Source organism: Chinchilla lanigera, unplaced genomic scaffold, assembly GCF_000276665.1.
Source record: "Chinchilla lanigera isolate Chin_1 unplaced genomic scaffold, ChiLan1.0 scaffold00015, whole genome shotgun sequence".
Taxonomy (NCBI): Eukaryota; Metazoa; Chordata; class Mammalia; order Rodentia; family Chinchillidae; genus Chinchilla; species Chinchilla lanigera.
The window spans coordinates 8,891,180-8,911,945 of record NW_004955416.1 but is presented as its reverse complement, the minus strand read 5'-3'; the positions used below and the strand labels follow the sequence as shown (position 1 = coordinate 8,911,945).

General features: G+C 47.3%; 1 protein-coding gene across 2 annotated transcripts in view; it reads left to right on the top strand.

Annotated features, from left to right (window-relative positions):
• Vps39 (vacuolar protein sorting 39 homolog (S. cerevisiae)) overlaps positions 1-18,697 on the top strand; it is a 43,103-nt gene extending 24,406 nt beyond the window's left edge. For both annotated transcript variants that reach the window (XM_005381326.2, XM_005381327.2), the window contains 16 exons: positions 63-183; positions 2,959-3,088; positions 8,202-8,344; positions 11,039-11,182; positions 11,785-11,926; positions 12,041-12,127; positions 12,423-12,496; positions 12,805-12,903; positions 13,509-13,626; positions 14,036-14,164; positions 14,857-14,959; positions 15,176-15,221; positions 16,349-16,498; positions 16,647-16,781; positions 17,018-17,109; positions 18,183-18,697. In XM_005381326.2, coding sequence (XP_005381383.1) covers positions 63-183; positions 2,959-3,088; positions 8,202-8,344; positions 11,039-11,182; positions 11,785-11,926; positions 12,041-12,127; positions 12,423-12,496; positions 12,805-12,903; positions 13,509-13,626; positions 14,036-14,164; positions 14,857-14,959; positions 15,176-15,221; positions 16,349-16,498; positions 16,647-16,781; positions 17,018-17,109; positions 18,183-18,258 — 1,789 coding nt within the window. In that variant the 3' untranslated portion in view covers positions 18,259-18,697. The remainder of the gene's footprint in view (positions 1-62; positions 184-2,958; positions 3,089-8,201; positions 8,345-11,038; positions 11,183-11,784; positions 11,927-12,040; positions 12,128-12,422; positions 12,497-12,804; positions 12,904-13,508; positions 13,627-14,035; positions 14,165-14,856; positions 14,960-15,175; positions 15,222-16,348; positions 16,499-16,646; positions 16,782-17,017; positions 17,110-18,182) is intronic.
• Positions 18,698-20,766: the final 2,069 nt, after the last annotated feature.

Sequence of the window (20,766 nt, the reverse complement as noted above, 5' to 3'; positions counted from 1 at the left end):
AAATCACCTGTGTTCCCATAGGGCCGATGTTCTTTTACTGATAATCTCACTTCTGCCTCCAGATCAAATATTATCTATGTGGCCAGCAATCATTTTGTTTGGAGACTCATTCCTGTCCCCATGGCGACTCAGATCCAACAGCTTCTGCAGGATAAACAGTTTGAATTGGCGCTGCAACTCGCAGTAAGTCTTGTTCCTGAGCTTTTGGCGTGAGTCACCCTCCCCATTGTTCTCAAAAGGGCTGAATGTGGTGTAGATGCTCATATTTATTTTGGACTAGTAGAAGGAGCACAGAGCTGAAAGAGGGTTTGGTTCAGGGTCTATCTTAAGATATCTGTGGGGCTCTGTGATTTTACTTTTTCCCTTCATTAATCGGTTTAAGTGATTAAAAAACATTGGAACTTGTTACTGTCTTTTTTTTTGTCTTTTTTTTTTTTTTTTGGTACCGGGAATCAAACTCAGGACCTTGCACTTGCCAGGCAAGTGCTTGTGCCGCTGGGCTGTAGTCCTGGCATTGTTACTGTCTCTGATTGTTTGATCCTTATGCCTGGTGGACCGAGCAACTTTGTTGAAGATAACAGTATATAGCATAGTAACCATTGTTAATTCCTCTCATTTTTTTTGAGGTCATGTATTGTTTTTTGTTGTTTTTGTGTTGTTTTGATTTTGTCTTCATGCTGTTTTGATAGTTCTATTTATTTATTTATTTATTTATTTTTGGGTACTGGGACTTGAACTCAGGACCTTGCGCTTGTTAGGCAGGCGCTTACACTGCTCAGCTATATTCCCAGCCCTGTTTTGTTAGTTTTTTAAATCTTTAAAAAAAAAATCTGTTCAAATGAACTGGGCATTGTGGCGCATGCCCATAATCCCAGAACTCAGGCGTCTATGAAGCTAGAGGATCGCCACAAGTTCAAGGCCGGCTTAGGCTTATATAGTGAGGGTCTTAGTTCAAGGCCAGCTTGAACTATGTATTGAGATTCTATCTCAAAACAAACAAACAAACAAAACAAAACAAAACAAATACAGGACGATATTTGATGATGATACTAAAATAGTATCCTATAGAATTAATGAGAGAATAACATAATAGCTATTTTTTGTTTTGAAAAACTAAAGACAGTGGAAATATTCCAAGTACAGTAACAGTCACAGATGTAATATTACAGTGTAGTTGGAGGTAGCAACTAAAGGGCCCCTCTGGATTTCTTTCAAAGGTAACTTCTCTGTTGGGATTAGTAACCTCTGTTAGGTATTCTGAAACCACCTTGAGCTGTTGCAGGCCGCAGTCCTGACATTTATGATTGGTACTGTACTAGTCAACTTGTCACTGTAACAAATACCAGATGCAATTGACTTATGAAGAAAGGAGGTTTATTTACCTGAGTTTTGGAGGTTCAAAGTCCAGATGGCAGAGTGCAGTATCCATGGTGAGTGCTGCCACACCTTGGCATGCGTAACAGTTAGGGGCAAGCCAACAGTTATACCTCTAGCTAGGAGCAGGGAGGTCAGGAAGGGCTGGAGCTGCTCCTTTTATGTCAACCTCTTCTCACGAACTTCTCAGGAGTTGCATAGATCCATCCCATGGCCCCAGTCGCCTTCAGGCTTGCCACTAGGCCCGGCTCATAAGAGGTCCACACCATCTCTCAGCACTGGCACACTGGGGACCTGGTTTCCAGCACTTGAAGCCCAGGGAGGTGGGGCCAGGCACACAGTCTTCAAACCACAGCAGTTACTCTCCTTATGTTTGTGTGACATGTTTCTCACAGCAAAGCAGTGACCATGCCCTTGTTCTAGTGGAACTCCCATGGCCAACAACCATTTTGGAGTTGACTGTTAGGGCCTAGGTCTTATTCTTATAAACATCCTCAGTGAGGATGATTATAATTGGTACAGGGTGCATTTGATTTCAGGAAACAACAAAAGTCATTCTGAGCCTAAAGTGGACAATTTAAAGAATTTTGGATGAGGGTAATAAAAGTTAATTTCTAAGCTTGAGTGTGATGATGTACACCTATAATCCCAGCAGGTAGGCTGAGGCAGGAGGATCACAAGTTCAAAGCCATCCTGGGCTATGTAGCAATACCTGTTTAAAAAAAAAATGTGGGAATAAGCACAGTCATATGCTGACAGTGGCTGGACTCAGGTGGCCATAGGGAAAGGAAGGGAAGAAGGGAACTGAGATGTTGTGAAGAAGAAATTAGATTTGGTAAAGATTGATAAAAGGGATATAAGGAGGAAAGGTAATCAAAGGAAACAAGGCTGTTTATTGCCCCATTTATTGAGCTTTTGCTGTAAGTAGGATCATCCCCAGCTCTGCAAATCTCACCAGATGTCTTTCAGCCCTTGAGCTTACCGTGCGGTGTGTCATTTGAGGGTCTCGCACATGTCTGTCCCCTTTCCCATGAGCACATCGTCCTCTTCCCCTCCCTTCCATCCCTTGCCCAGCTGCGTGTGGCCAACTGCAGCTCATCCCTGCTGCCCCAGGCTTGGTCCCTGCTGGCGCCCACCCTGGACCCCTGCTCAGACTGCTTCTGCCTTCGTGCTTACCCTGTCTCATTTAGAATTTTTATTTTAAAACTAATTTTAAGACTTTATTCAGACTTGACCAGTTTTTCCATCACTTTCCTTTTTACTATTCCAGAATCAAATCTGGAAATTGTGTTGCATTTCATTGTCACTTATGCTTAGTGTCCTCAGGCCGTGACAGTGTCTTCCTCTTTCCTATTCTGCATGACCTTGGCAGTCTTCAGGAGTACCGGTTAGGCTATTTGCAGAAACCTTGGTGTATTTTAGTTGTGTGGTTACTTGTGCTTAGCCTGTATCCATGAGGCAGATACATGTTGGTGTCTTGCATGCTTCAGCTTCTGTGGTTTCTAAGATACTGTGTCACCCAGAACATGCTGAATATATGTTCTTGGGTCAATAAGCACTTAACCTGTTCTATTCTCTTGTCAGGAAATGAAAGATGATTCTGACAGTGAAAAGCAGCAACAAATCCATCACATCAAGAACTTGTATGCCTTCAACCTCTTCTGCCAGAAGCGCTTTGATGAGTCCATGCAGGTCTTTGCTAAGCTTGGCACAGGTAACTGCAGATGTGGGGGTGGGGTAGGGGCTTATGAGCTCTTGAAACCAGATAGGTAGGGAGCAATGATGTCAGACTTCTGAGGATGGGGAAAACTAACTGTCCTCATACTTTATCTTCATGTCTAGCAAGATTTTTCGTGGCTACAGTGGTTACATATCTACAGTCCTAATCTGGTCTCATCCATAAACATAGACTTGGAATTTTCAGAACATGTGTGTACTGAGAAGTTAGTATCTGTGAAATGCTATTGTAGACAGAAGTTCCTGGATTAAATACTAGGTCACATTCTAGAGCCAACATAGGACAACGCTACAAAGTCCTTCCCAGCACCCTAAGATATCTGTTGACACCTGGGCGTGAGCAAGCGCATTGGCAGCAGCCTACCTGAGCTCAGCCAGGGCTTCTGCACCTGTTTGTGCATCTGAGTTCCCCTTTGCAAGAGGTGGGCAGTGCTGGTGCTGGCCTCACAGTGCTGCTGTGTAGGTGAAGCGGAGTCCATTGTGGGGCACTGCACCCCATGTTGTTACTATCATCATTAAACTTGGTGTTTCTACATGTTCCATTTTGCTTAGTGTGAGTCAATCTGTATGTGCTTAGTTTTCTTCTGAATCATATTGTAATCTTTTCCTTCCCCCTCCCCTTTGCTTTGCCTTTTCCTCCACCATCCCTCAACCCTGGCCAGTAGTGCCCTGTGGTAACTCCTGTATCTGTTCAGTTTCTTCTTTGTGAACAAGGAAGCCAGTTCTGAATACCCTAAGCAGAATCTGATTAGTGAAGCAGGGTGTATTGGAATGTCAGGGGGTTGGCAGTTGGAGGCGCCATACGGTTGCTAGGAGGCCAGGCTTGGGAACAGCTCCGGGGGTGCTCACGGCAGGAAGCAGGACAGCAGTCACTCTGTAGCCAGGACAGGCTGAGCAGTCCTGCTCAGGCATAGCCACCTCCTTGGCTGGCCTTTCACCTCCCCTGTTACTGTGCCCTCAGTAAAAACTGCCCCCACCAATATGTTAGCTATCTAATGCCATGTAACAAATCACCCTGAAACTTAGTAGCTCAAGGGAGCAGTCGTCTGTTCCCTCTCTTTGCATTATTGAGCAGGAATTGGAGAGGGGCTCAGCTCTTGCTTTAGGTCTGTCATGCAGGTGTAGTTGTGTGCTACCCAAGCTGTTGTCATTGACTGGGCAAGAAGATGCATTTCTAAGCTGGCTTAGTCTCCTGGCTGGCTGTTGGGGCAGGGAACCTCTGTTCTTGTCCAAATGGATCTCTCCAAAGAGCCCCTGAATGTCCTCATGCATAGCAGCTTGCATTTCCCAGAAGGAGAGGCTTCATGCTCTTGTGACAGTCCCTTCTGCTGCGTTCTGTTCACTTACAAGGATCCTTCCAGGATTGAGGCAAGGGGACGCCACTCTCTGGGTGGAAGAAGGTCATGTCGTGGTGTAGCTAGAGGATGGGAGATGTATGTTGGTGTGGGCCTCATTGCTTGTCATCCTCTGTCTTTTTCATAGACCCAGGGCTCTTAGATCTTATCAGCCAGGATTAGGTTATGGTCCTGCTCATATTGTACCAGGGTTAGAAAGGGATGCCCGATGCCCCTGCTTCTGAAAGCTAGGGCTGTCCTCCAACCAAAATTACGCACAGAGTGGAAAAGGGAGCTTGCCAAAAGGAAGTAGTTGCTGTAAAAAGGGAGGTGGAGCTGGTTGTTGTGGCCCATGGCTGTAATCCTAGCACTGTGGGAGGCTGAGGCAGGAGACTGTAATTATTGACTTAGTGAGATGGTATCTCAGAATTCAAAATAATAAGAAGGGCTGGGCATGTATCAGTGTGAAGGCCCTGGTTTCAATCCCTGATACTGCCAAAAAAGAAGATGGGTGCTGAAGAGCTTGAAATTGCTAAATGTCTGTTGTCCTTCCAGGTAAACTTAACCCCAGGGCATCATTTTCGGGGTGCTGCCCGCTCTTTGGGAAGAGTAAGATAGAACTTCGATAGTAGCTTGGCCCTTTTTCCCTTGCCATTAATGATAAAGCCTTAAAGTCAGCCCATGGAAGCTCCTGCCTTTGAATGGATTTATTCCTCCAGTCACCCTGAGCTCAGCGCAGTGTGCTGTGCCCCACCCTAAGCAGCAATATCAGACTGGATTCGGCTTTCGAGGAGCGGTTCCATGTGGCGAGTGAGGCACAGTGGGCCCGCTCTGCAGCAGGACACGCGTGCTGGTGCCAGTGTTGTCTGGGGGCAGCTGGCTGTGTACCAGATTTAGGTAACACCTTGGACTGAGTTAATTCTAAGATCTGGGCCTTAGGTCCAGAGTGGATATTGTTAAGGTACCCAGAGATCATTGGATCCCAGGTGATGGGCTGACCCCCAGCCAAGAGCACATGAATATTCTTTTATTTGCTTGTATTTACCGTAGAGAGACTAAATCCCTTTCTGATGACCCTGATCTGATACCCAGGATACCTTTTGTTATGGTTTGTATCTAGATGTCCCTCCAAAGCCTCGTGCACTCATAGGTGGGGCTTTTTGAACTGCCTGGGCTTAGGGCATGTGATACTGGAATTAAGAGTGTGTGGTACTTAATTAGTCCACTGATTGGCTTGGCATAGTTCTGGATATGGATAATGGGAAGGTCCACCATGGGTGTGGGTGGCACCACCCGTAAGGCTTGTAGCCTGGATGGAATAACAGGGAAGGGAGGCTCACTGCTTTGCTGCTGCTTGCTACTTTGTGCCTACCTTGCCATGAACTGTTTCTCCTCTGCAATGCCCCTCTGCCGTGTCACCCTGCCTTGGAAACAGTTGACTGTGGACTAAACCTCTACAAATTGTGAGCCAAAATAAACTCCCCTACTTTGACTTGTGGGTGTTGGGTATTTTGTCTCAGGAGTGAGAAAAGTAATTAAGATACTCTTTTTTCTATGTATTGCAATATAGGCATTTTTACCACAGTGGCTTGTGTGTGGCCATGAGACCTACCAGGGCTTATGGGAAAAAATAAGGTCGGAGGGACCATGTGAAGACTGTAGCCTGTGTGACTTTGTAAGCAGAGCACATATATAAACAGTAACGATTCTATGGCATTTATATTTCCACTGGTGTTTATACCCTACATGGTCCTTTGCAGTCTTAAACCCTGGGGCTGTACGTGTTCTTTTGCGATGCATATCTCTGAAGACTTTGATTCCAGTAGAAACCAGTTTCACTAAAAACAAAACAAGACTCATCTTGAGTACTATATAGGCTTTTTTGATGAGACCAAAAAATACTAATATGGGAAATCTTGGCTTCATTTGTACTATCAGCTTCCCCAGATGGCTCAATTTATTACAAAACATCATGGTCCTTGAACCTACTAGACAGCTGCTGCTTGCACTAAAACAGCACCTTCTGTAGGATTTAGGTCTCGTATGCAGTTAAGGCTTTTTCTCTTACTGTGAGACTCTTGCTCGTGATCACTTCAAAACGTTAAACAACCTGGAACGAATCACACACAGACTGATAGATAGAGCGTTCCCTAGTACTGCCATTGCTCTCCCACTGACCAAGGGAATTCTAATATATGCCACAAAATAGATGAACCTTGAGACATTGTGCTAAGCGATATAAGCCATATTGTATAATTTGACTTATAAAACATAGCTGTAGTAGTCAGGGCATTTATAGTGACCTATATATCCTGTTAGAGTAGAACAGAGGTTACCAGGAGCTGGGACCAAGGGAGGAGCGACCATTTATTGGGTACAGAGTTTCATTGTGGGATGATGGGAAGTTCTGAAGCGGTTAAAGTTGTTCAGTAGTGTAAATAGATGCAGTGCGGCTAAATGCCCACTTGCTTGTGGTTAAAATGATAAATGTTGTGTTGCCGTCTGTTTTACCAAAGTGCACAGATTGTCAGATGAATTGGTGAAGTAGGGGACAGGTGCCTGTGGCTGGACTTCGGTTTCCTGGCCATGTCCTGTAATGCGGAGCCTGGCAGATGCTTCAGCTTCCTCGGCCGGGCCCCATGGCTGCCTGCGTCCCACAGGGCTTGCAGTAGTCACAGCAGATGGGTCTGGGCAAGCGCCTCTAATGAGGATGGAGCTGATGACTAGATGCGGGGATACCTAGACTTGGGGGATAACTAGACTCAGGGATGTGCTGAGTCTGGCTGTAGGCACTAGGAAGCTGGCGACTAACGTGAAGAGAGAGACCCTGTCCCACTTCCAGTTTCCGGTGCTCACACTTACGCTTGTCCTTGGCAGAGCCCCAGGGCAGTGCGAGAAGGTGCTTCACACTGTTCATGGGGCCGAAGGAACCCAGAAAGAAGTGGGAGTGCATGCTGAGTGCATTGGCCACAGGCAGCAGTGTGGCACCTAAGTGGTTAGTTAGCCAGTCCTTGTGGCAGGGGCATCCATTTGTGTCTCTGAGCATCCATGAAATTACCGGGAATTCCAAGGAGTGAAAAAGAAAATATCACCTCTTTGACATTACATTTTTAATGTATTTATTTTTGTCTTTCTCTTGTCAGTTCTTTTGTCCAAGTAAAATCTTAAATTCATTACCAGTTTGTGTGAATTTGTTTTATATAATCAAAACTTGTTTTATGGTGGTATGGGGGATTGAGCCCAGGGCTCCATGCATGCCAGGCAAGCGCTCTGCCACCAAGCTGCATCCCCAGCCTGGTCTTGTATAATCAATGTATTAACCTCTTGCCCATGTACATTACAAATACATTCTCCCGCCTGTTGCCCTGGGGAGGTGTTTAAAACTAATACTTGGTTTTTGACATATAATTTTTTTTTAAAATTTTTTTATTAAGTTTATTGATCTTTTTCATTTCCATATCATCAATTTTTTCTTGGAAGTTTTTTGTATTCTACTTTAGAGAGTTGATAAATATTCATTTCTAATTCTGTGAATGTGTCTGTCTTACAGGATAGTCATGCCATTTTTATAATGTTTTAGTGAAATATACGTATAATATTTAAATTGTATATTCACAGCCCATTGCGTCTTTCTGAACATAGAAGCATTCCTTTAAAAAAAAATCAGTCTGGAGGTTACTTTGCTGTTGCGATAATCTTGTTTTACCCTTATTGTTGGGCTCCTTTGCGGAGGACTCACGTTTGCCTTTCTTGTAGATCCCACCCATGTGATGGGCCTGTACCCCGACCTGCTGCCCACAGACTACAGGAAGCAGTTGCAGTACCCTAACCCATTGCCTGTGCTCTCAGGGGCTGAGCTGGAGAAGGCTCACCTAGCGCTCATCGACTACCTGACGCAGGTAAGTACTGTTCAGGGGCAGGAAGACTCCACCTGAAACTCGATTACCTGTTTCTCTGTAGCAGGGATTGAGGGCCTTGGGGAATGCTGCCAGCACACCAGGAGTGAGTGCTGCTGAAGTCTGTGTGGGCCACTGTTCTCCCAGGTGAACAGTACGATTGAGTTATGTTTTGCAAAATCCTAACACCAAGAAACTTACAGAATTCCTAGTAAATTCACACTAAGCTACTGTAGGAACTATCAAGTATACATTTTAGTTCATAGAAGAGAGCTAAATTTTTTTTAAAACAAACTTTTTCATACCAGACATATGGAGAAAATACCAGCTCTATGAAAACATAGAAAAGTACAAAGTAGAAATATAAATCACTATATAATTGTAACCCTCAAAGGTAAGTAACCAATAGTTTACTTACTGTAATAAGTTTATTTATTGTAGTAAGTTTACTAATAGTTTACTTACTGGGCTATGTTGCCCTCTTAGACTTTTATGTGTCTTTATTTGTTAGCTTTTTTTATTTTCACTATTTATGTTTTGCAGTACTGGGGATTTGATTCAGGGCCTTTGCACTGAGCTTTTTACCAGCCCACCCCCCTTTTTTAATACTTAAATTTGGTACAAGGACTCACTAAATCACCATATTGCCCAGGCTGGGCTTGAATTTGTGCTCCTTCTGCCTCCACCTTCCAGAGTACAGGGATTATAGAAGTGCACCACCATGCCCTGCTACTTTTATGTACTTTTTTATTGCTGTATTTGTCACAAATGGACATCAAACTATAAATTGTTTTATAGCTTACTTTTTAAAATTAAGCTAAATATTGAGAAAGTTCTTATCAATAAATATTCTTCTATAACATGCTTTTTGGGAAGTGTGTAGATTAAAATCATTTTTCAGTTTATGGACAGTTAAGGGAAATTTTTTTTTTTTTTTCTGTCTTTTTGAGACAGGGTCTCACTATGCAGTTCAGGCTGGTCTTGAGCTCACTTGATAGCCCAGGCTGAGCTCACTTTGTAGCCCAGGCTGGTCTCACATTCATAACACTCCTCCTGTCTCAGCCTCCTGAGTGCTGGGATTACAAGCATGGGCCACCACATCTGGCTTTTTTTTTTTTTTTTTTAAGTTTAGTGAAATTTTAAAGTCAACATTAAAACTAAAATCTTCACTGAAGCCTCTTAACCTAACCTGCAGTTTCTGTCATACAAGTCTCTTTTTTTGTTTGTTTTGAGTTTGGTTATTTCATACTTTTTAATTTTAGTTTATTAGTACATGTTTGTAATTCATACAGTTTATAATCATCGTGGAGAACAATTACATGTACATTTTACAGCTTTTTTAAAAAATCCCTTCCCTCCCCCTCTCTTTCCCCTCTAGTTCCCCATTCACCTGTTTCGTACCTGTTGATGCTGTTTGTCTTAGCATATGTTATGGCTTATGATGTTTGCCTTGGTTGGGGTTATTAGGTTCCTGTACATGACATATCTTACACGAGGCTCTTACGTACATCCTGGGCACCCATTGCGGATTAGAGACGTCATGAATATTTTCTCCTCTGTAAGTGTTCTGCCGATCTTTGTAAGAGATTTCCTGTAGGCATGAGAAGTATTGCTGAAAACATTGTAATGCTGCCTTCCACTCCCTGCGTCCCTGCAGTGTGTGCCTGCAGGTCTGATGGGCACACATAGACTTGGCACTCCTTGGACATTAGGTTTCCAGGTACCCAGCTCAGTCTGGCAGGCTGTCAGGGGCGAGCACACTCGCCTCTGCTTGCCTACTGCACATGCCTGGGCCAAGTGAAAAAGACTCCTGGGAGGTGATCTGCCCCAAGGCCTGTGCTGTCGTTGAGTGCCCTCTGCTCATAAGCACACACTCTTTCTTGGTCTTCTGCACTGATACTAGGAATGCATGAAGTTAACCAACACCAGGATTGTGCCAGAGAGGGAATAAAACACCTAAGACTGAGAGCTTTGCTAAATGTAAAGAAAAGAAAAGCAAACCGATTCCTGGCAGCCTGCCAGGCCAGAGCTGGGTACCTGGGAGCCCAGTGTTGAGAGAATGCCAAGCCTAAGTGTGCCCATCAGACCTGTAGGCACACACTGACCCAGATGCAGGGAGTGGAAGGCAATGTTACAATTTTTCTAGAAATACTTCTCCTGCCTACTTCTCCTGGCTCTGTAAATTAGAATAGGCAGTTGGGGTGTGGTGGCACAACCCTATAATCCTAGCACTTTGGAGGCTGAGGCAGGAAGACTGCTGCAAATTCAAGGCCAGCCTGGGCTCCATAGTGAGTTTAAGGCCAGCCTGAATTATATAGAGAGAACCTGTCTCAAAAAAAAAAAAAAAAGAGAAAAGAATAGGCAAAAACTGATCTCAAAAAAAATAGATAAGTGTTGTCATTATATCTGGCCATTCGGCAGCCGTCTGTTTTGTTTTAAATGTGTTTAATCAAATATATATATTTTTTGGACTAGCAGTCAAACTCAGGACCTTGCACTTGCCAGGCAGGCACATGTGCCATTAAACTTTATCCCTGACTCGGCAGCCATCTCTTTTGATCCCTAAAACTGAATGTTAATGTGCAATTATGGTTGATAGCCATGAGCTGGTTTGGAGATATTCGGAGTTACCTAGTAGGGTAACAGAGGAAAGCTGGCTCAGTCCTGGCTTTGACCTTACATGTTTGGCCTTTGCAGAAACGAAGTCAGCTGGTGAAGAAGCTGAACGACTCTGACCACCAGTCCAGCACTTCCCCACTCATGGAAGGCACACCCACCATCAAGTCCAAGAAGAAGCTGCTGCAGATCATTGATACCACCCTTCTCAAGTGCTACCTCCATGTGAGTGGCCTGGGCCCTCGGGCCCCCTGGCCGTGAAACCCTGGGCTTGTGGAGCACGTGCTATACTGTACGGGACCTGCCACTAATAAGCCTCTGATGATGATATCTACTCAGCTTGGCCTGTGAAATTCTTGGAATTGAGAGGATAAGGAAAATACTGCCCTAGACTCTTACAGGGGCTGTTCTTTTCCCGCGAGATTAAGATGGGTGCTATAAGGTCAGTAGGGACAGTAGTTTTTCAAAGTAAGTGTTCCTTTCTCCCCACAGGACCTGAAGATATGTTTTATGGGAGGGCATAAGTGCTCTTACAGGCACTGCCTGTCTTAAAAGGGGGATTTCTTTTTTTCTTCTAACTAAAAAATTTTGTTAGAATTTTATTAGTACACATTTGCAGTACATAATGATTACGTTTATCTTAGGGAGCTAGTCTGTGTACATAACACATCTTAATTCTTTTCATTCCCCTCCCCTCTGGGTTGTTTGCTTGCTTGTGCTCGTGTTACATCCTTGGCCTTCAGCTAGAGCAGGTCCAGGCTAGGGAAGGGTGGGGCTCCCCAGGCAGCAGTTTCTGCTGAAGTCCTGTCCCCCACGCCCATCCCCAGACGAACGTGGCCCTGGTGGCCCCCTTGCTGCGCCTGGAGAACAATCATTGCCACATCGAGGAGAGCGAGCACGTGCTAAAGAAGGCTCACAAGTACAGCGAACTGATAATCCTGTATGAAAAGAAGGGGCTCCACGAGAAAGGTGCTGGGAGAGGGGGTTCGGGGATCGGGGGTCCCTGGTGTGCTGGTGTGAAACCCGAGATGCATCTGCCCTGGGGAAGAGGCCCATGACCTTGTTCTCGGGCTCTGTGGCCAGCTCTGCAGGTGCTAGTGGACCAGTCCAAGAAAGCAAACTCCCCTCTGAAGGGCCATGAGAGGACAGTGCAGTACCTGCAGCACCTGGGTGAGTCAGCTTTCAAGGGCAGCAGGGATGGCTGTGTTCTCCATCTCTGGCTGGCTGGTTGGTCCCTTCCTCTGTTGTGCTCATCCCACTTCATTCCTCACCTGGCACAAAAATGGCTTGATGCCCCCTTGACCTATGGTCAGCCCAGGAGGGTAAGCAGCCCTGAGTGCCCGATGCTAGAAGAGACTCTCTTGTCTGCGACATGAGCTCTGGAACCATCTGGACTCCTGCCCTCCCAGGCCCACTGGACAGGTCCTGTTCTGTCCAGTGCTGACAAGTCTGACTTTTCCTGCAGGCACAGAAAATCTGCATTTGATATTTTCCTACTCAGTGTGGGTGCTGAGAGACTTCCCGGAAGATGGCCTGAAGGTGGGTGTAAGGGCCCCTCGAGTTTGGGTTTGGTCTTGATTGTCCCTGGGACAGCAGTGGCTGCAGGAGGGGCTCTGGGAGTTTAGCTTTCTGCCATTCCTTGTGGCTCAGAAGGGAATGCAGAGAATAGAATAAGCTTGCCCTGGGGCTGGGAGACCTGTGGCCCTGTTTCTACACCCTAAGCAGCTCTGGCTGCTTCTCCTGCACCTCTCTTCCAAGTTGCCCACCTGATCCCTGTGCCTGCTCGCATGGGCTCAGTAGATCACAGTCACATGGTCAGCTGTGAGAACTCAGGTGTGTTCTGACAGATATTTACAGAAGATCTTCCGGAGGTGGAGGCTCTGCCCCGAGATCGAGTGCTTGGCTTCTTAATAGAGAATTTTAGGAGTCTGGCTGTTCCTTACCTGGTAAGGTATTTTTTGATCTGCACTAAAAAGCTTTAAACCCAGCATCCAGGGCTATGTGGTTCAGTTATCAGGCAGTTCAGATTTGGGGTTTGTGTCACTTGGGGCTGGTGGAAGTGCAAGGAAAAGGGTTATTTCAACTTCCTCTGAAAAAAAGAGATCTAGCAAACCAAGGTGGAAATGGTGCTGTTAATGATACCTTCTGAATCTAGTAAACTGCAGGGGGATAAAAGAATACTTTAGAAAAGAGTCAGTCACGTTTATACAGCCAAACTCTGCTGTAACCACAGGATAATCAGATAGGTTTCAAGTACCAGAATATACACATTTAACCTTACTTACGTGGGCTAATATAAGAGTTTGAGGGGTTATAGGACAAAATTAAAAGGACTTGAGATTGGAAATTGAACAAAACAGTTCCTAATACTGCTGGGTTGCACTGTGGGGTTTCCCTTTGGTTTCTGAAGAGCTGCCCCTTGGTAATCTTGGCAGCTTCATTAGAGGATAATGTGGATAGGACCCTTTGTGCTTTAAAAACGTGAGGGAGACTAGAAGCCTGCGTTATAGCGGGGAGGGCAGCAGCCAGACAGCCATGCGTCCCTCCGCAGGAGCACATCATCCACGTCTGGGAAGAGACAGGCTCTTGCTTCCACAACCGCCTGATTCAGCTGTACTGCGAGAAGGTGCAAGGGCTGATGAAGGAGTACCTCCTGTCCTGCCCTGCAGGTACCAGAGCCCCCCAGAGCCAGTGGCCCTGGCCTTGGAGGGTGGGCAGTGGGAAGTCCCTTAGAGGAGCCGGATACCTGGTGACCCAGGCCCAGCACGTGAGACTTAGGAACAAGGCCTTGTCTGGGTCTGGCCATCTCTGAGAGTCATCGGTAGGGGCAGACAGAAGGATCTCTGTCTATAAGATGACAGCCATGCTGACAAGAAACTAATCAACCTACCAGTGTTTCTGTTTAGCCTTTTTTTTGTAACTGTAAGCTGCTGTTCGGGGGCCATAGAGACCACCTAGTAAATCTCTTCTGGTCATGTGGCAGCACCGAGCCTCCTCCCTCATTTTTCTTGGTGACTCCACATCGCTGACCACCCACCTCTCCAGCATCCTTTCGTGTTGACTTGGTTTCCTTTAAAGGCAAAGCTCCAGTTCCTGCTGGAGAGGAACAGGGAGAGCTGGGAGAATACCGGCAAAAGCTGCTCATGTTCTTGGAGATTTCCAGCTACTATGACCCAGGACGGCTCATCTGTGATTTTCCTTTTGATGGTGAGTGTCTGGCTTACAGCCAGAAGCCGCTAAGCTCAAGGTCCTGCAAAACCTAGCCTTTCCCTTCCTGCTGCTGCCCATTCCTCCACAGAGGTGAGTCTAGGGAAACCAGGTTTCCAGGCCAGCGCCTGTTTTGACACCTCTGAAGACTCATTTCTGTACCTTGGCTGAGCGAGGCCTCCTCCCTGGGTGTGAACCGCATGCTAATTGATAGCTGTGTTGGAACCTGTTCCTTGCTTTGGAACTTGTTCTTGGCCATGTTCATCAGTTAGTAGTTTTTGTAATCTGGCATATTCATCTGCAGAAGGCATGTCTGTCTGATGTACGCGCTCTGAGTGCTGAGACCAAGTGCTGCCTTCCCTTCTCAGAGCATCTGGCTTGTGTAGGCCTTGTTGTGTACTTGGCTGCTGCATGAGTGTTGTTACCATAAATGATCTTAAAAAGGTGGGATAGGTGCCTCCTAAAATAGCTGCCTCCCTCTTGTAAAAAATATAGTCATTTCCTCCTATTTACTCCCATTTTATGTCATTATTTTTATTATTCTGATGCTGCAGATTGAGCCCCGGGCCTTTCCCGTGCTATTGTGTGCACCACTAAGCCTGCACCCTGCCCCAGTGTTCAGTTCACTAGTAGCTTAGTCCCCCACCCTCATCATGGTGGTGGCAGTAACTCCTACTCCTTCTTCCTCCTAGGCCTCTTGGAAGAGCGAGCTCTCCTGTTGGGGCGCATGGGGAAGCATGAGCAAGCTCTTTTCATCTATGTCCACGTCTTGAAGGACACAAGGATGGCGGAGGAGTAAGTCAGCCTGACTCTCGAGGTGTCTCCCAGCAGCCCCCAGGGAGCTGCGGACCATGAGAGGCTCAGAAGGCAGCTCCCCACTCGGCTACAGGCGTACAGCCTGTCTTCCCTACCCGCCCTGGTCTTGGCCATCTTAAGATGTTCGGGGGGCTGCTTGGAGTCTTTCATCCTGATCTACCCCCTTACCTGTGCTCACCACTTTTTCCCTTGCAGGTACTGCCATAAACATTATGACCAAAGCAAAGACGGCAACAAAGATGTGAGTGAGTAGTGGCCCTGGCCCAGGGAGCATGTGTGCCTTTTTTCTCCTTAAGCAGACTTCACCCCATCAGTGTGCCCTTGGATGGCACTGGTGTGAATTGCTAAAGGAGACGAGGCATAGGGCAGTGCCCTGAGTTTTGTATGTGTTTGAGGGAGAGGCAGGGTGACCATCTGTCCTGGTTTGCTTGGGATAGTTCTGGCTTACATCTGTTGTCATCCATGTGATTATTAATAGCACCCCTGTCCCTTTACTCTTAAGATTTGTGTAATAACTTATGTGGGCTGGCACATGCCTATAATCCAAGCACTTGGGAGGCTGAGGCGGGAGGATCACCATGAGTTCAAGGCTAGCCTGGACTATATAGTGAGTTTAAGGCCACCCTGAACTATGTAGTGAGATACGGTCTCAAAAAACAAAAATGTATGTGGTCAGCCCAATAGAGAAAGAACATCTGAGAGGTCCGGCCTTTAGATGTTTGTCAATGTCTTCAGACATTTGTGATTGTCATGACTTGGGGCACGGATGCTGCTAGAATGCAGGCAGTAGAGGCCGGAGGAGCTGCTAAACAATGTACAGGACAGCCCCAACCACGATGAATTACCCCGCCCCAAATGTTGAGTACCAAGGTAGAGAAACCGAATGGCACTGCTATTGGAACCACTGAGAAATGTGTTCCATCTAAGGTTAATCCCTGCCCGCCAAAAGGTGGCCAGGGTCTCGGCTTTCAAAGCCAAAGAGAATGAGCAATCCTTTTCAATTATTTTGCATTATTAGCATTTTATAAGTGGTATAAAGTTAAACAAATACAAGGCATTTGCTCAGGGGAAAAAGCAGTCTTTAACACCCTCATTGGCTGTTTAAATTTCCTGAAATTTTAAGAGGTGGAAATGATGAGCTTTAAATATTCCCCAAGCATGGGGCTGGGGATTTAGCTCAGTGGCACAGCGCCTGCCTGGCAAGCACAAGGTCATGAGTTCGATTCCCGGTACTGGAAAAAAACCAAAAGAAAAAAAAAAAATTCTCCAAGCACTATTGCTGTAGACCAACTCCCCTAATCTTCAGGCACATTCAGTCTGGCTGGGTGCTGTCCCCTGATGTGTGTGACTTGTGTCTATGTGAGACAGGTGTATCTGTCGCTGCTTCGGATGTACTTGTCACCCCCCAGTATTCACTGCCTTGGGCCAATGAAGTTGGAGCTGTTGGAACCACAAGCCAACCTCCAGGCTGCCTTGCAGGTCCTTGAGCTACACCATAGCAAGCTGGACACTACCAAGGTCAGACAGGTCCTCAGAGGGCTGTGGGGCACTGGATGGGAAGAGGGGTGGGAACAGGGACCAGGGTCTGAGAGCTCTTGTCCTACACTGTTTTCCAAGTCACTCCTGTACTGCCTCAACCTATCCCCGCTTCTGTGCCTGTCCTTAGGCCATCAACCTTCTGCCAGCAAACACTCAGATCAACGACATCCGCATCTTTCTGGAAAGGGTGTTAGAAGAAAATGCACAAAAGAAACGGTTCAATCAAGTGCTCAAGAACCTCCTCCATGCTGAGTTCCTGAGGGTATGGGTCTTCCAGACTCAAGGGTGGCCTTGTTTCATAGTGTGACAGTTTCCACATGGTCCATTCCCAGCAAGGCAGAGCTTTATGTACCTGGTCAGCACAGGCTGACCCAGCCAGCTTGACACCTAACTGGAGGTGTTCGAGTGAGGAGAACCCGGACCCTGACAGGAAGCCATGTGACCCCTCCTTCCGTTGTATGCACAGTCATGGAGCTTCTCCCCCAAACTCTCTTCCAGGTGCAAGAAGAGCGGATTCTGCACCAGCAGGTGAAGTGCATCATCACGGAGGAGAAGGTGTGCATGGTGTGCAAGAAGAAGATCGGGAACAGGTGAGTCGCCTGTCCTCGAAGCTTCTGAGCACGATGCATGCTCTCCAGGGGCAGGCAGCACTCAGGACCCTGGGGAAGGCACAGCTGCTGGCTGTCCTGACTAGCTCTGCTTATTGTGCATCCAGAGGGCAGGCCATGCGTCTGTTGGCAGTGGCTCTGAGAATTGAAACGTGTAGTATGGAGTCTTGAATTCTTACACCAAAAGATCTTTCCTTTTAGCAGTTAGAAATAGTGATGTGGCTGGTGTGTGTGAGAGACATTTGTGGGCTGCAAGTCCTTATTTTTTAAGGATGAGTCTCTGAAAGGATACAGAGATCTTTCAGCCTGCTGTCTCATAACTGGAGCAAGCTCCTGAGCTGGCATCTTACAGTGTGAAGACATGTTCCAGCCAGCCTCCTCACCTTAAGGGACACCTCGTCCCTTTTTGTATGGCTGGAAGACTGCTTCCTTTCCGAAGGCCTAACTCACTGTCCTTTGTTAGAAATGACCTGCAGCTTATTGTCTTGAGTGTTGTCAGCCAGCGAAGCAGGACTGAGCTTTCGCTCTGTGTGTGTGTGTGTGTGTGTGTGTGTGTGTGTGTGTGTGTGTGTGTTGGGGATTGAACCTAGGCCTCATGCATGCTAGGCAAGCACTCTACCACTGAGCTACACCCCCAGTCTACACTGATTTTTTAATAAGAAATATCCCCTCCCAACCCTCAAGTGAGTAAGGTCAAGTCCTACCCAGGCTATGTAGTGAGACCGTATCTCAAAATTTTAAAAATAATTTTAAAAATTAAAAACATTTTTTAAAAAAGCCAGTGAATATAGATTAGGGTAGAGCACCCCTGGAGTCCTGGGTTCAGTACTTGGTGGGTGGGGGGGGACAGAAATGTCCTCCCACACTTGAACTTTGTGCAGCTCATCTTCTGTTCAGTTTCTTACCAGAGATGGTGGCCAGGAACTCAGGCCCTTGGGCAGCTGTCCCTTGGGGTCAGAGTGTACCGCTTCTGGTTCCTAGATGGGATGCCTCTGCCTCTGGGGGAGGAATCTGTGCAACTCATCCTCACTCCTGAGCCTTTTCCCTCCCTGCAGCGCATTCGCAAGATACCCCAATGGAGTGGTCGTGCACTACTTCTGTTCCAAAGAGGTAAACACGGCCGACACCTGAGCCCAGCACCTGAGAATGCAGCAGTGGACAGCATGGCTCTTCGAGAAAGGTGAAGGAACAGCCGGGCTGAGAATCGGGGTCTGCCATCACCAGGTGTCACCCCGTTTTGACACTGCTGGCTGCCTTGCACCCTGGAACATGTCTGACTAATTAGACTCACGGTCTGGCCTTGCCAGCTTTTTAATAGAAAAAGAGATTAGTTGTACCTTACACCATTGAGTTGTGGGCAGTTCCAGAGAATCCATACCCGCTTGGACAGGAGACCACCGTCTTGCCTTCGCATACCAATCACCTGGGAAAGGAGACTCCTCCCAAAGACTGTGCCACCGAGTTCACTGAGAGTTTGTTGTTAAAAGAGAGTGCAGCCGGGTGTGGTGGTGTACGCCTGTAATTCCAGCACTCGGGAGGCTGAGGCAGGGAGATCGTTGCAGCCTGGGCTACAAAGCGAGTTCAAGACCAGCCTGAACTGCAAAATGAGACCCTGTCTCAAAAAGAACAGAAAAAAAAAAAAAAGATAAGTGCACAGTCTCACAGTCTTCAGCATGACTGCCTGGCGAGACCACGGGAGGATGATACCAGTCCCTTCAGCCACGAAGAGTAAGTGGCTGATTGTCTGTGTCATGCCAGTGGTTCCTCCACAGCAAATGTGCCCTATGTGCTCCAAGACTCCCTGCTTATCTCTTTAGGTGTCATTCTCTTTTTACTTCTCACTATTTACTCCCCGCTCCACCCCCTTTATCACCTCCCTCATGGCACTACCCAAATGCTGCTCCTCTCCAAGACATCAGGATCAGCTAATATTTAAATGAGGTAAAATGAGAAGCAGGAGGACGTCTGGGTTCCCAGGAGCACACTGAGTGGTCAGGTACATTGTGACTAGGTCCTTTTGGCTGTGTGTTGTCTGTCCAGAAACTTAGGGGAGCACCGTGTATGCCCAGGAAAGGACCTTGGCGCCTGCCCATGGGGGCACAGCACAGCTTTGTGGCCTGTGACGGTGGCCTGCAGAGGCACCTGCTCCTGCCTCACTCCCCAGCTGCTCAAGCAGGTCTGTCAGCCTTTAGGAGTGGAGTTCTCTGGGCTTTGGATGCCTTGCTCTGTTCCAGTTTTGCCCTCTGGTCTTGCAGCAGGGCCTGGCCATCACTCCTCCCTTTGTTCTATGAGGATTGGAGGATGGCAGTGGGATGGCACAGGAAGGAGGATCCCTGGCCCACTGGGAACAGCCAGGTTGGGAACTGATTGTGACATGATGCCAGCATGTTTGTGATCTGTCCAGGGACAGCAGAGAGCAATGCAGGCAGCAGGCAGGGCCCTGCGTCCTGTCCTCCCCGAGGACAGGAGGGCCCACGGGGACCCTGCCTGCCAGAGGTGCACAGGTGGGGCCTAACTGGGGCATGTGGTCCTGCATCCTGTCCTCCCCAAGTTTTTGGTAGACTTGCAGTCTTCGTGCCTCAGTGCCTTTAAAGGCAATGCAGGTGGTAATGGTGCCCAGCACTGATGCCGTCTAGTAGCCTGGCCTTGACATATCGAGGCGCTGGTAAACCTCAGAGCTGTGTTTTGCTGTGGGCTGACTCACCAGGCATGAGTGGACCAGGCTGCTCAGGGCAAGCTCTTACAGAGGTCAGAAGAGACCAAGAGAGAACATGAGCAGCATTCACAGCCATGGGGGCGCCCTGCGCAGGTCTGCGAGCCCCCTGGAACAGCCACCACAGCCATCTGTGAAAAACATTGCTGCCGTGGCCCCAGCAGACTGCTTCCTCCATGAAACGCCTGATGGCCCTGCCGCAGGGCTGAAACTTCCCTGCCGCTCGAGCCCTGCCTTCCTGGCCTGCTGTTCTGTATCTTCCATTCTCGTGACCTGTGTTTGACACAATAAAGAGCACACAATAAAGACTGCGTGTTCCTTTTCCACACTGTTGCCCCAAACTCCGCTCTTCCTTCCCCGAGAGACAGTGCGCTGTAGCGGGGACTAGTGGAGGTCTCTTAACGCTCAGTAAACAGGGCTAGGCAAGAGGCCAAGTCTGTTTGGGTCTCTTTTTTCCCCCTTCCACAGACTTTGGTGAAAATGACAATGAAAGGATAGTAATTTAGCTAAGAATAGAGAACAAGCTAATGCTAAAGAAAAGCAGCACAGCACTGTTCTGTCAGTCCGCTGAACAGCACAGCAGGCAAAGCTGTGGGCTGAGTTGACAGCACAGGCAGGAAATATTTCCATTTTCATGGGAGTCCTAGATAATCCAGATTGTCTCCCCTGTCCCTTCACACAGCAGGGCCTAGTGCCTTTTCCTGTGGCCACGATGGCTGGGAGGGTGTGTGTCAGTGACCTCTCTTTGCTGGGACGGAAAACCTCACACTGCCAACGTAAAGGTGGTGAGGTTTATTTTGGCTCCCAATTTGCATAGGTTTCACTGGCTCCAAGGCAGGCAGCATGGCTCATGGCAGGGCAATAGCTCATGAGAAATAGCTCATGGCGGGGCAGCGGGAAACAGCTCAAAGGAAGAAAAGGAAGAT